Source organism: Esox lucius, chromosome 1, assembly GCF_011004845.1.
Source record: "Esox lucius isolate fEsoLuc1 chromosome 1, fEsoLuc1.pri, whole genome shotgun sequence".
Lineage (NCBI taxonomy): Eukaryota > Metazoa > Chordata > Actinopteri > Esociformes > Esocidae > Esox > Esox lucius.
Genome location: NC_047569.1, coordinates 22,583,875 through 22,596,356, shown reverse-complemented (window position 1 = coordinate 22,596,356; position 12,482 = coordinate 22,583,875). Strand labels below are relative to the sequence as shown.

Sequence of the window (12,482 nt, the reverse complement as noted above, 5' to 3'; positions counted from 1 at the left end):
AAAGACACTCTATGTTCGCTTAAATGTGCCCGTAAACTCGACAACAAATCTTAATAATGTTCACATTTTATATTAGTTAAGTGTCATCATAATCACCTACCAAGAAATGAACCCCAATAGGGGCCAATAATGGATAATGGATAATGTATTATTTTTTTTGTTTTATTGCCTCTAAATCCTCATGAATAGCCATGTAACTTTCTTGTCCCACATTAACAGCGAAAAAACTTAGCCATAGATGTTACCAACCACTGTGAATCCAGGACACGGCTGAACTTTCAGTAACCTTTTCTCCAGGTCAGAGCTGTACTTGCAAATCTATTGTCATCCAGCCAATGTAGTGTGTTTGTATATGGGACTAGACAAGCGTTTGTACACACCTATTCAAGTGAACGTTTGACTGGTACTATAGCTGCCTGCATTTGTTGTTGTTACCTACTCTGTGTACTGTAGCTGGTCATTGCATTAACTAATCTGTGTAAAAAGAAATACAGTGAACTAGCTTTTTAAGATAGGCCAAAACATCATACATGTACTATCAGGCTCTGCTTACCGATTAATCATGTTGTTGGTGTGGTTAGATGGAGAGACGCTACATCTCAAACAGCTACGGTCAGTCTGGGTAATCCAGTGGCTACCTGGTGGAAATGTGTAAAAATGTCACCCGGCTCCTGGGTTCTTGGGAAGCCAAACAAAGATACGTTGCTAAAGGCTCTACGCCAAAGGTGACAACGCCGGTGAGATTTCAACTGAATTTGAGGCATGACGAGTAGATGACATGTATTTAAGGATAATTCAGTGAGCAAGGGTTAGCAGCATTTGAATTGATGAGAAAAACCTACGTACGGAGATAGATACATGTTTTTATCCCACCTAGAAAATCCCAAAATTGAAAAGGGGGAAATGCTTGGAGCAACTTTTAATAAAGCCGCAATGCAAACATCACTGAGCCATCCAGAAAAGCCCTTGCTGCTCAAGACGACAAGGTGGTCTCGCTCACCCAGGCTGACATGAGGGACACTATAAAAAGAGTGAACGCTCTCACAAAGCCACTGTTCCATATGGCGTCCTTAATTGCGGCTTTAGAGCAGTTGCCTGCAAGTTGATGGGCAACTTTACAGACTTCTTCAACTTGTCCCTGAAGAAAACCAAGAACACCAACGTAACATGCCTTAAATGACTATCACCCCGTCACACTCACCCATGACATCATGAAGTGCTTTTCATGGCTCAACGGCAGATTCAAACGGATCCACTCACCTTCTGCTATGACAGACCCACAGAGAGTGTAATTTCCAACTCACAGCACCTACAGAACAGGAACGCCTATGTATGAATGCTGTTCATTGACCGTCGCCAAGCTCCAAGCGCTGGGTCTCTATACACCTCTGATAGACTTTCTGATGGGCGGACCTCAGGCTGTGAGAATTGATAACAACAATTCATCCTCCTCAATGTCTCTTAACAATGGGCCCCCAGGGGAGTGTGTTCAGCCCTCTGTTTTACTTTCTGTTCCCCCGTTACCATGTAAGAATGTTGTTCAGTAGTTTTTTTGCCAGACCGCGAATGTCTCTTACTGTGAGTGAGTGACTGACTGACTGATTACCTCTTGTCAAATAGCGTAGTGGTTAGAGAAGCGGACTTGTGAACAATAGGTCCCGAATTCGTATCTCCTCGCCGGCAAAGCAAAGTACGCATTGTGAATTATTCCCTATTGAACCTGAAATTGTATACGGTTATATTGTGACTGTTTCTGGCATGGAAAAGTTCATCTTCAGTCTCCCTAGCAATTGCTCAATTCTTATGATTATTCCTAAGAAGTTAGTACATACCAGTAAGCCTATTACAGGCTAATAAGATGTTCGAACGGCCAGTGGCAAAAGCTAACAGCTCATAGACGCTATTTCTGATGGAGGTAAACTTAATAAGAAACATTAGTCAGTATTTAACACAATGCTGAATAGTGTTTAGCGACTGGTGAAATGCGTAATGCCATGGCGTTATGGTTAAAGACTGTGGTTCAAATCTATTGTGAACCACTGCATTATTTTTTTTTACTTCCACGATTCTCTCATCGTTTCTCTTAGTTATCGTCACCTTTCTTGATAATTATTGTATCAATGTCGTTGTCACGGTACGGTGAGCAGCAGTGCCACCGTTCAGTTCCCATCACATACGAACGCATCCTGGACTTGTTTCGTGTCACGCCCTTCATCATTCACACCAGGTCCCTATCATCTCATTAGTATGTGTTTAAATGTTTCCCCTCTGCTCCCCACATTGGTGGATCATAGTTGTTTTATGTTGTCGTGTGTGTTGCCGTCAGATGTATGTTACAGATTGATCGATGAATGCATCCGTCAGCCCCTTTCTTTTGGTGTTTGGTTGTGCTTGGTATTTGTTTAATTAAAAAAGTCGAAATGGACCACCTTCTGCCTGCGCCTGGTTCCTTACTCCCGCATAGGCATTACAGTCATTCACAAATGAAAGAAAAAGGTACGTTGTTGTGCCATGAAATTAAATAGCTTGGGCGGTGTAAAGTTAATCTTGCTAGAAATTGCTCAGTTCTAATGACTATTCCAAGTATTAAGTTAGTAGATACTAGTTAGCCTATTACTGGCTAATAAGCTGTTCAAACAGCCAGTGGCAAAAGCTCATAGTTCATAGATTCTATTTGTTGTGGAAGTAAACTTAATAAGAAACATTCGTCAATTCAACACAATGCTTAATGGTGTCTGTCTAAATAATAAAACTGGGCGCAGTGTTAATGCGTTACAAAATGATCTAATGTCACGACACTCTGCACACTTATGGCTTAGTGACATAGAGGTTGAAGACACAGCCAGTCACATGGGAGGCCCTGGTTCGAATCCAGCGAGGTCAACAACACTCATCCCTTCTAATTGGGGGCCGGCCGAACTAGGCTTGCCTGCTTCTGTTCATTTTTATTTATCATATTATTATAATACATATTCTTTCCACTTGCAAAAGTTGGTACAGCCAAAAATGGCCCAAACTTGCATGATGGCAAGGGCCCAGAGGCGACACCCTGCCATGCGACGCAATGTAAATTGGCCTCAAGGTGGCGCTATAACAAGGCACTTATTGTGCTCACTTCACTCACCTTGGGTTACTGACAGTCCTTGTGAGAACATGGTAGATATGTACATGACATCAAGGAAAAGTTGTGCTGATAAGACATATTGGATTTTTGGACATTTTGAATTTTGTCTGTTAAACATTTACATGGGTGTGGTTTAGCAGATGAATGCATATAAATCAGACACCAATAATCATTATAATAACAGTTAGTATAAAAATCTAAAACTGTATTACGCTTTGATGTGCAAGGAAATTCAGTTTGGCCACAAGGTGACGGCTTACCAGCCAGATGACAGTATTTGTTGATCAGTGTCACTGAGTGTACACGATTATATCACAAGGTTTGATTTAGAAAGGATTGTTCAACTTGGCCAATGGACAGGAAAAACCATTAATTCCTGATTAAGTGAATCTATTGAAAAATGTTTCACTCATCACAAAAGTGTTACTTTTCAGGTATTTCATACATTTAAACCTAGATCTTTTTGGTCCTAAACAAGATAGATGAATGCTGAACCCCACACAGCATTGTTTGCAGCTTAAATGTTCTAGTTTATCTATCCTTGCACACACACAGACACAAACACACACCACTCATTACCTATGGTGCCATAATTTGATGATTAGTTTTTGCAGTGGTGGCCTGGAGAAGGAACCAAATCCAGCTGCCGGTACAAGTTTACCATCAATTTACCGGATCCTCTGTGTGAAGGCATTGCTGTGATGTATGGTAGTACAGGTGCAAATTGTTTTCTGTTTGGATTTTATTTCTACTGACTGAACTTTGGGCTAAATGTGAATGATGATCATGTGTAACTGTCATAGATAAATAGCTAATGCTCTGGGACTGTCAATTCTTAACTCTGTATGGAGTTATGGCTTTCATATCACACAGGGAAAGTTCTGTCCTTTCACTATATTCTGTTAGCACCCAACACACACGCACCCCCGCACACACACACACACACACACTGCCTTAAAAGCCAGCCTGTAGTGAAGAGACATTTCAAGGCCACAGTATAATCATGCCTTTTCCTCTTGGTATTTGAAAATCTCCTCCTGTCTGCTACTAACCACAACCTGGGTGCTTTTATTCTCTTAACCCCTGCGGACACTGGTGCCTCATACCCTCTATTATATGACCGTGGTGTTATGGTCCCTATCTGCTGGTTCTATTGGTCCTCAACCCCTTTATTTTAATAATGATAGTGATGCTCTGGTGTTTATCTCATGGTTCTCCGGGGCCTCAACCCTCTGTCCTTCCCAACCCTCATGGCTCCTATATCAAACATCGCCCCCTCACAAATTCTGTCACCCACCCATTTCCCAATTATTCTCCAGGTTCACTCTCTCACTCTTTATCATTTTCTTTCTCACGCTCACCTTTTGTCTTTCAAACATTTTGTTTATTTTTTGAGACAGTGATTTTGTTTTTCTCTCATCTGTCTTTTTCTCTCTCTGAGTCTGTCTCTCACCCTCTGTTTCCTGCTCAGCACACAGTGTGTGTATGTGTTGTTTTTCTCTCTCAACAGAGTGTGTCACTGTCAGTGTTGCCTGTCTGTGTGCAGTGTGCTGTGAAACACAAAGCCCACTAGAGAGTAAAAGAGGATGACGGCTCCACTGCGAGTATGGAACAGGGCTGATTAAAGATAGCAGATGATTGGGTGGGTCTGGGTCTGTGTGTGTGTGTGTTTGCGTGTGACTTTGTGTAAGTGTGTGTGTGCATGTATGCGTGTGTGAGTGTGTATGCCTTTGTGCATGTGTGTGTATAAAATAAATACTGTCACCTCAGCCTCATATTTCACACTAATTGACATACAATAGAACTAATTTCCCTCTCATGGAGACCATAATGGAGTACTCTGGTTGTTTCTCCTGTATTTGGAAGACATATGGGGAGAATCCATGACATTAAAAGGCCAGAGTTTCCTTGGCCACAACCAGAGCAGGCCTGTATTAGCTCCACCTGATTCCCCCTCATGCCTGCCTGGTGAAGTGTCCAGGAATTGGTATTCTGCTGCGACTTTCACTTCCCTACAGACCTGCAAAATTAGACTGACAGCCAGATAACGTGGAAGAGCCTCCGATGCTTTGTTTAAATTCCCTGTTAAAGGTCAGGGTGGAAAACACAAAGGGTTTTAACCTTGCTGGAATGAAGTGCATAATGATAGGAAGCCTTTAGAGACCGGCCAGATAGATTGTTTCAAATAAAAAATATCCAGACGTGCAAGCACATCAATATTGGCATATAAAGTATACTACACATTCATGAACATAAATACTGTACATGCGCAACCAAGTACATGGACAGAATCACAGAGATGTGTTATGTGCACTCCTTCTTAGGGAGTCCTCTATCTGACCAATAGAGGTGGGGAAGCAGTACAACCTCTTTTGCATTCAGATATAGTCACATAGGAGATAATCCCCATTACAGAAATCGTCTGCCCCTCTCTGTTCTGCTGCTCCCTGTCAAAATATAATGAGGAAATACCTGGCTGCTGATGAATGCACTGGTTCAACATGGAGAGGTCGTGATAGCCTGCTGAGAAACATGTCATCAAACAGGGATGTACACTATTCACATCTGTGTCTTTCAGCAATGCTAGCTAACAGTAATCATACAAACCCTATCTTGTAATCCTATATCTAACCCCAGTTGTATATTTTAGCCTAACCTCGTTCCAAAAATCCCCACAATATGAAGGTAGAACGTAAAATGCTCCTTGTGTCACTGTTGTTGGCATTTTCAATCTCAAAGAAGGATTCACAAACAGACCTTCATTGTCTTGCTCAGCATAGCATAAACAAATTCAAATGAGCTCTTTCAGAGGAACCGACAATCAATGATACATTGCTGGTCATGTAATGAGACAGTATCTAATCCTTGGTAAATGCCTTAGATGTTAAGGACTGACAGACAACAGATTGTGGCTGTTTCTTAAATGAACCTATAATGTGAACAATTCAATTGAAAAACAAACTGACATTTTCGAGGGGGAATAATGAAAAATAAAAACCTTACAATAACCGGGTTGCATAAGTGTGCACACCCTCTTACAACTGGGGATGTGGCTGTGTTCAGAATTAACCAATCACATTCAAACTCATGTTTAATAGAAGTCATTACACACCTGCCATCATTTAAAGTGACTGATTAATCACAAATAATATTCAGTTGTTCTAGTAGGATTTTCCTGACATTTTCTTAGTTGGATCTCAGAGCAAAAGCCATGGTCCGCAGAGAGCTACCAAAGCATCAGAGGGATCTCATTGTTGAAAGATATCAGTCAGGAGAAGGGTACAAAATAATTTCCAAAGCATTACATATACCATGGAACACAGTGAAGACAGTCATCATCAAGTGGAGAAAATATGGCCATTACCAAGTACCGGGTGTCCTTCCAAAATTGATGAAAAGACAAGAAGAAAACTGGTCAGGGAGGCTTCCAAGAGGCCTACAGCAACATTAAAGGAACTGCAGAAATTTCTGGCAAGTACTGGCTGTGTGCTACATGTGACATCTCCCATATTCTTCATATGAATGGGTAATTGGGAGGGTGGCAAGACGGATGCCTTTTCTTACAAAGAAAAACATCCAAGCCCGGCTGAAGTTTGCAAAAACAAACATCAAGTCTCCAAAATGCACATGGGACAATGTGTTATGGTCTGAAGAAACCAAGTTTGAACTTTTTGGCGATAATTCCAAAAGGTATGTTTGGCGCAAAAACAACACTGCACATCACCCAGAGAACACCATACCCACAGTGAAGCATGGTGGTGGCAGCATCATGCTTTGAAGCTGTTTTTCTTCAGCTGGAACCGGGGCCTTAGTCAGGGTAGAGGGAAATATGAACAGTTCCAAATTCCAGGCAATTTTGGCACAAAACCTTCAGGTGTCCATTAGAAAGCAGAACATGAAGAGGAAGTTCACCTTTCAGCAGGACAACGACCCAAAGCACACACCCAAATCCACAAAAGCATGGCTTCACCAGAAGAAGATTAACGTTTTGGAATGGCCCAGCCAGAGACCACACCTGAATCCAATTGAACATCAATGGGGTGATCTGAAGAGGGCTGTGCACAGGAGATGTCCTAGCAATCTGACAGATTTAGAGTGCTTTTGCAAAGAAGAGTGGGCAAATATTGTCACGTCAAGATATGCCATGCTAATAGACTCCTACCCAAAAAGACTGAGAGTTGTTATAAAATCAAGAGGTGCTTCAACAAAGTATTAATTTGAGGGTGTGCACACTTATGCAACCAGGTTATTGTGACTTTTTTATTTTTCCCCCTCAAAGATTTCAGTTTGTTTTTCAATTGAATTGTTCACGATATCGGTCACATTAATGGTGGAAAAAGTTCTGACATGATTTAAATTTGTCTCATTCTTTTACATCTCAAGAACCTGGCATTTTAACAGGGGTGTGTAGACTTTTTATATACACTGTAATTGGTGGTTTGAATCCAAAATGCTAATTGGCTGAAATCTGTGGTATAAGTAAGCAATAAGGCATGAGGGCTGTGATATATGACCAATCACAGCTAAGTGTTGTTCAGCATCAGCATGTTACTGTGAATCTATTTATTGTATTTATCTATTGGCACGTTATTTCCTATTGTTTCAACCCTAACAATTACATTTGTACTGCAGGGGTAAATCTGAATTTATGGGGTTAAGTTAAACTCTTTGAACTTGGAAGATTAGTTTCACTTTTGAAATGTGATCAAGCCAGGCAGTAGTTGGCAACCATGAGTAAACGGTGTGAAATTTACAGATCAGTTAATGCCAGCAGAACATCTAAAATGTACAAAAATTCAGCTAGGCGTTTTAGTTTGTTTGTTTTACTTGACTGAGCTCAGCAAGACAGCAAGTAAAACAAGCATTAGCCAGTGTGCACGACAGCCTCCTCTGACCAGTCTTTTTTACATAGCAACTATGCAAAAAACTGAATGAATGTCTGTGGCAACATAACAAGATCTAACCCCCAGATGTTGTCTGGACTATATCGTCTAGTGGAAGAATGTAGTTAGTATGCATTCACTTATCATAATTTGTTTTCTGCTGGTTAATGGACTATTTTCAGAGTAAGTAACCATCTGACATTAAGATGTAAAAAAGTTCAATTATTCTTAAAAAATTCCCCATGGGTATTACAGCATATAACTTTTTACTGTGCTGTTGCATTGGTTACAATATACCACATCTAAGAGCTGTATCCAGGAATTTCATGTTGGTTCATGTACACAAGGCAAGTCATAGTGTAACCAGAGCTGAAACAATATGGATGTGTTTATACAGTCTACGGAACAGCCTTTCGTTACAATCAGAAACACACCCGTGTCCCATTGAACTGCACCAATCAGAACTAAGCCCCAGCGATACCACAGACAAAATAATAATGAGGTGTTACAATCACATCTAGTAAAATGGAAAATAGACAGAGCAGCCTATTACTATTTCTGGTGAAAATATGCAAAGCATTGTAAGAGGAAAGATTTTCATTAAGATAGCATTTTTCAACATTACATGCTTAGAATATTTTTCTGTACAATTTTTGAGATGTTGTTTAGGAAATGATGTGAGCTTAGTAGGTTGTCCACATTTGTTTCTTTTTTCATTCAACATACTGTACATTTGTCATTGAACTAATTGAGTGGTCACTTGTTGGGCCACTCAATCAATAAATATAAAATATAACTTATAAAACCTGTGTTACATGAACAGTTGTCAGTTGAGGACCTGTGAGGTATCTGTTTCTCGAACTAAACATTGGAACACAGAAGTGATGGTTGCTGATAACGGGCCTCTGCACACCTATGTAGATATTACTTAAAAAAAGATCATTCATCAGTTTCCAGATGCAATAGCTCCTTTGCATTAACAATGTCTGCACTGTATTTCTGGTCTATTTGATGTTATTTTAATGGATGAAAAATTTGCTTTTCTTACAAGTGACCCCAAACTTTTGAACGTTAGTGTTAAGCATACTCCCTCATCTTATTGGTCGGCTAGGTTTTCTTAACTGCCGCAACGAGTGACACAAACCCCCCCATCCCATTCTAGCTGACAGTATCCAGAGCCACCCTGAGGTTTTCCTGGAGGCCGAGGCCAGTCCTGGTGCCCTGGCTGTGCCCCCTGCTCCGGACACAGACAGCAGTGAGAAGGAAGGAGCAGGGCGCCGGGCCAGTGTGACCAGCCTGGACAGTGAGACGTCTGTCTGCTCAGTGGGCCGGATGAGTAGCACCATCGCCAACAGTAAGTGGGAGAGAGAAGAAAATAAAGAGGAACGTCAGAATTCGAGGGAGAGAGTGGTGGAGAGAGGGAGGTAGCGTGTTTATTAGTGATCAGAATAAAAAGGCCCATTGTGCCTGTGCTTCACACATTATTTAATGAATTATGTACGTTGGGTAGACAGACCCAGAATGACTGAAGCCTCTCCAATTATGACCTCAGATTAACATACTTATTGGTAACACAGTGGTGGCTGTATAATACCATTACTACCCACAAATCACTTATAATAACCTCAACAACACCTCATTATCTTGATAGGCCTATGGTAATTGTGGTCCTTTTGTGTGTGTGTGTGTGTGTGCGCGTGCGTGCGTGTGTGTGTGTGCGCCCGCGTGCGTGTGTGTGTGACTCAGTTTCCAGTAGTTGGTGGGGCTCTAAGAGGATGGACTATGCTCTGTACTGTCCAGATGTCTTGACCTCCTTCCCCACAGTGGCTCTGCCTCACCTCTTCCATGCCTCCTACTGGGAGTCCACTGATGTAGCTGCATTTGTGCTGCGACAGGTAGGTGTGTGTTTTTTGCAGATTTGCGTGTGCATACAACACATAGAGAGGAATGCAATGTAATTGTATAGGTAAACCAGTCTGGTTGTTATGGACAGGCTATGAAGGTATGTGTATTTTAGTCGAAGCTTTGTGTTACATTCTGATCTCCCTACACTCACATGGAAGTTGGCATGGTTTAATGTTAATTATGGTTTTGTGTATGTGTGTTCTTGCATGCATACATGTGTGTGTTTCTGTTGTATATGCTTGAATTATTTGGATGTAAAAGGTGTGTGTGTCTGCTTGTGGTGTCCCTAGACACTTAAAGAGAAAGTAAAGTGAACCAAGCAATTTGTCTTGTTAGAACCTATTAGGTGTGGTCACACTGCACCTTAGCCTTGGGTTTAACCTTAGCCCAGGGTTAACAAATTCTGATGTGAACACAGGCTAAACCAACAGAGGGCCAGTCTACGCCTGGGGCTAACATACACTGGGGCTAAGAACAATGCAGTGTGAAAAGGGGGACATGTATACTGATGGGACTAGATAGAATATTAGATACTATTGGGATGTAAACTATTAGGGGGACATGTATACTAATGGGACTAGATAGAATATTAGATACTATTGGGATGTAAACTAATAGGGGGACATGTATACTAATGGAACTAGATAGAATATAAGATACTATTGGGATGTACACTAATAGGGGGACATGTATACTAATGGGACTAGATAGAATATTAGATACTATTGGGATGTAAACTAATAGGGGGACATGTATACTAATGGGCCTAGATAGGATATTAGATACTATCGGAATGTAAACTAATATGGGGACATGTATTCCCCATGAGACTAGATAGACAATTAGTTACAATTGGCATGCACCAATGATATTGGCTATTGTTATTGGTTAGGGAGAGCGACTTGACAGGAATCAGAAATGACTCAGGAAATAATTAGTGTTATCTGCCCCTGCTGGGATGCTAATAAACTGATTCATGGTTATCTTGGATCAGTGGGTTTCAACTCCAATCCATATCACATTATGGAAATCCATACCTAGGGAGCTTATGGTCCAGGGAGTTCAGTCTCTCACTCTACCATACTTAATAGCTGGTCTAGTTTGAATTAAGTGAAATCAATTAACTATTCAAAATCCTTTCTTGTTTATAAGTTCAACCTTAAATGTATACATTTATATTAACGAATTCCCATCGTGATCTCACATCATTAGCTGGACTGTTTCAGTGTGCCCCAGCTACATATTAATTAGGTTAAAGATATTCTTTTTTTTGTACATGTCTTGTAGTTCACTCAATAGTTATCCATCCTCTAACCTGTCATCTACTAGCCTGTTATCCTCTAGTCTGTCATCCCCTAAAATGTCATCCTCTGGCCTGTCAATGTTCCTCTTAACAAATGGGCTCCTTTTAGCAGCTGGGAATGTGTTTGCCTGAAGATCCTAGTTTAATTAGCTCTTAAGTATAGTAAAGCATTACATGATGAGTATTCCATGTTATTGTTTTTCTGGCAGTCTAGTGTGTATCCCTCCACTGTTATGGTACATTGTTTTGTCTGTATAGTCTGACCGTCTAGTGTGTATCCCTCCACTGTTATGGTACATTGTTTTGTCTGTATAGTCTGATAGTCTAGTGTGTATCCCTCCACTGTTATGGTACATTGTTTTGTCTGTATAGTCTGATAGTCTAGTGTGTATCCCTCCACTGTTATGGTACATTGTTTTGTCTGTATAGTCTGACCGTCTAGTGTGTATCCCTCCATTGTTATGGTACATTGTTTTGTCTGTATAGTCTGACCGTCTAGTGTGTATCCCTCCACTGGTACAGTATATGTGCATCAAGTCCCTAAGAGAGGAGTAAATGTTCTATAGAGAAGGCTATTTGGACAAGGCTGGCAGTGGATTCATCTGGACTGTGTGTGTGTGTGTGTGTGTGTGTGTGTCCGTGTGTGTGTGTTCTTGCATATTATCTTGTGTGTGTGTGTGTGTTCATGCAGCTCATGCGATGCGACAGTGTGAAGGCCCAGGAAGCCGACAGGAGGGATTCAGCCCTCTTCTCTCCCTCCAGCCCACGGGAGAAGTGGCTTCGCAGGAGGACCCCGGTCAAACTGAGGGTGAGGAGACCGACATGATCTATTCATGGGAAGTAAGGGAACACTTTGACAGAACCTTACACTCTCAGCAAATAAAGATCCCAAATGTGTGCTTCAGCTCTCCCTGGAATAAAAGGCTCTCCCTGGAACCAAAACGGGTTTGTGCCAGGACCCTTATTTTTGTTTTTGTACTGTAGCAAGCCGTTAGAGCCTGAGCAGCTAAGTAGTGAAGTTAAATCCCTGTATGAAGAAAACCCAATGAATATTTAATCAAAACACTAGCTGAAATCTGCTCAAGATGTTCCAATATTATATATTTTAATCTCAAGCTAATGTACCATGTTTGAGGCAAAGTGATAAGAACGTTTGTGCATACACAATGACCACACATGCACACCGACACTTTGACACATGCTTACAAGCACACTCACAAGTACACGCACACACATTTTTACACACACACTTTACGTTAGCTTCACA

General features: G+C 41.1%; 1 protein-coding gene across 4 annotated transcripts in view; it reads left to right on the top strand.

Annotated features, from left to right (window-relative positions):
• pitpnm3 (PITPNM family member 3) overlaps nt 1–12,482 on the top strand; it is a 116,298-nt gene that overhangs the window by 86,844 nt on the left and 16,972 nt on the right. For all 4 annotated transcript variants that reach the window (XM_034292061.1, XM_034292060.1, XM_020049810.3 and 1 more), the window contains 3 exons: nt 9,170–9,361; nt 9,754–9,902; nt 11,907–12,023. In XM_034292061.1, coding sequence (XP_034147952.1) covers nt 9,170–9,361; nt 9,754–9,902; nt 11,907–12,023 — 458 coding nt within the window. The remainder of the gene's footprint in view (nt 1–9,169; nt 9,362–9,753; nt 9,903–11,906; nt 12,024–12,482) is intronic.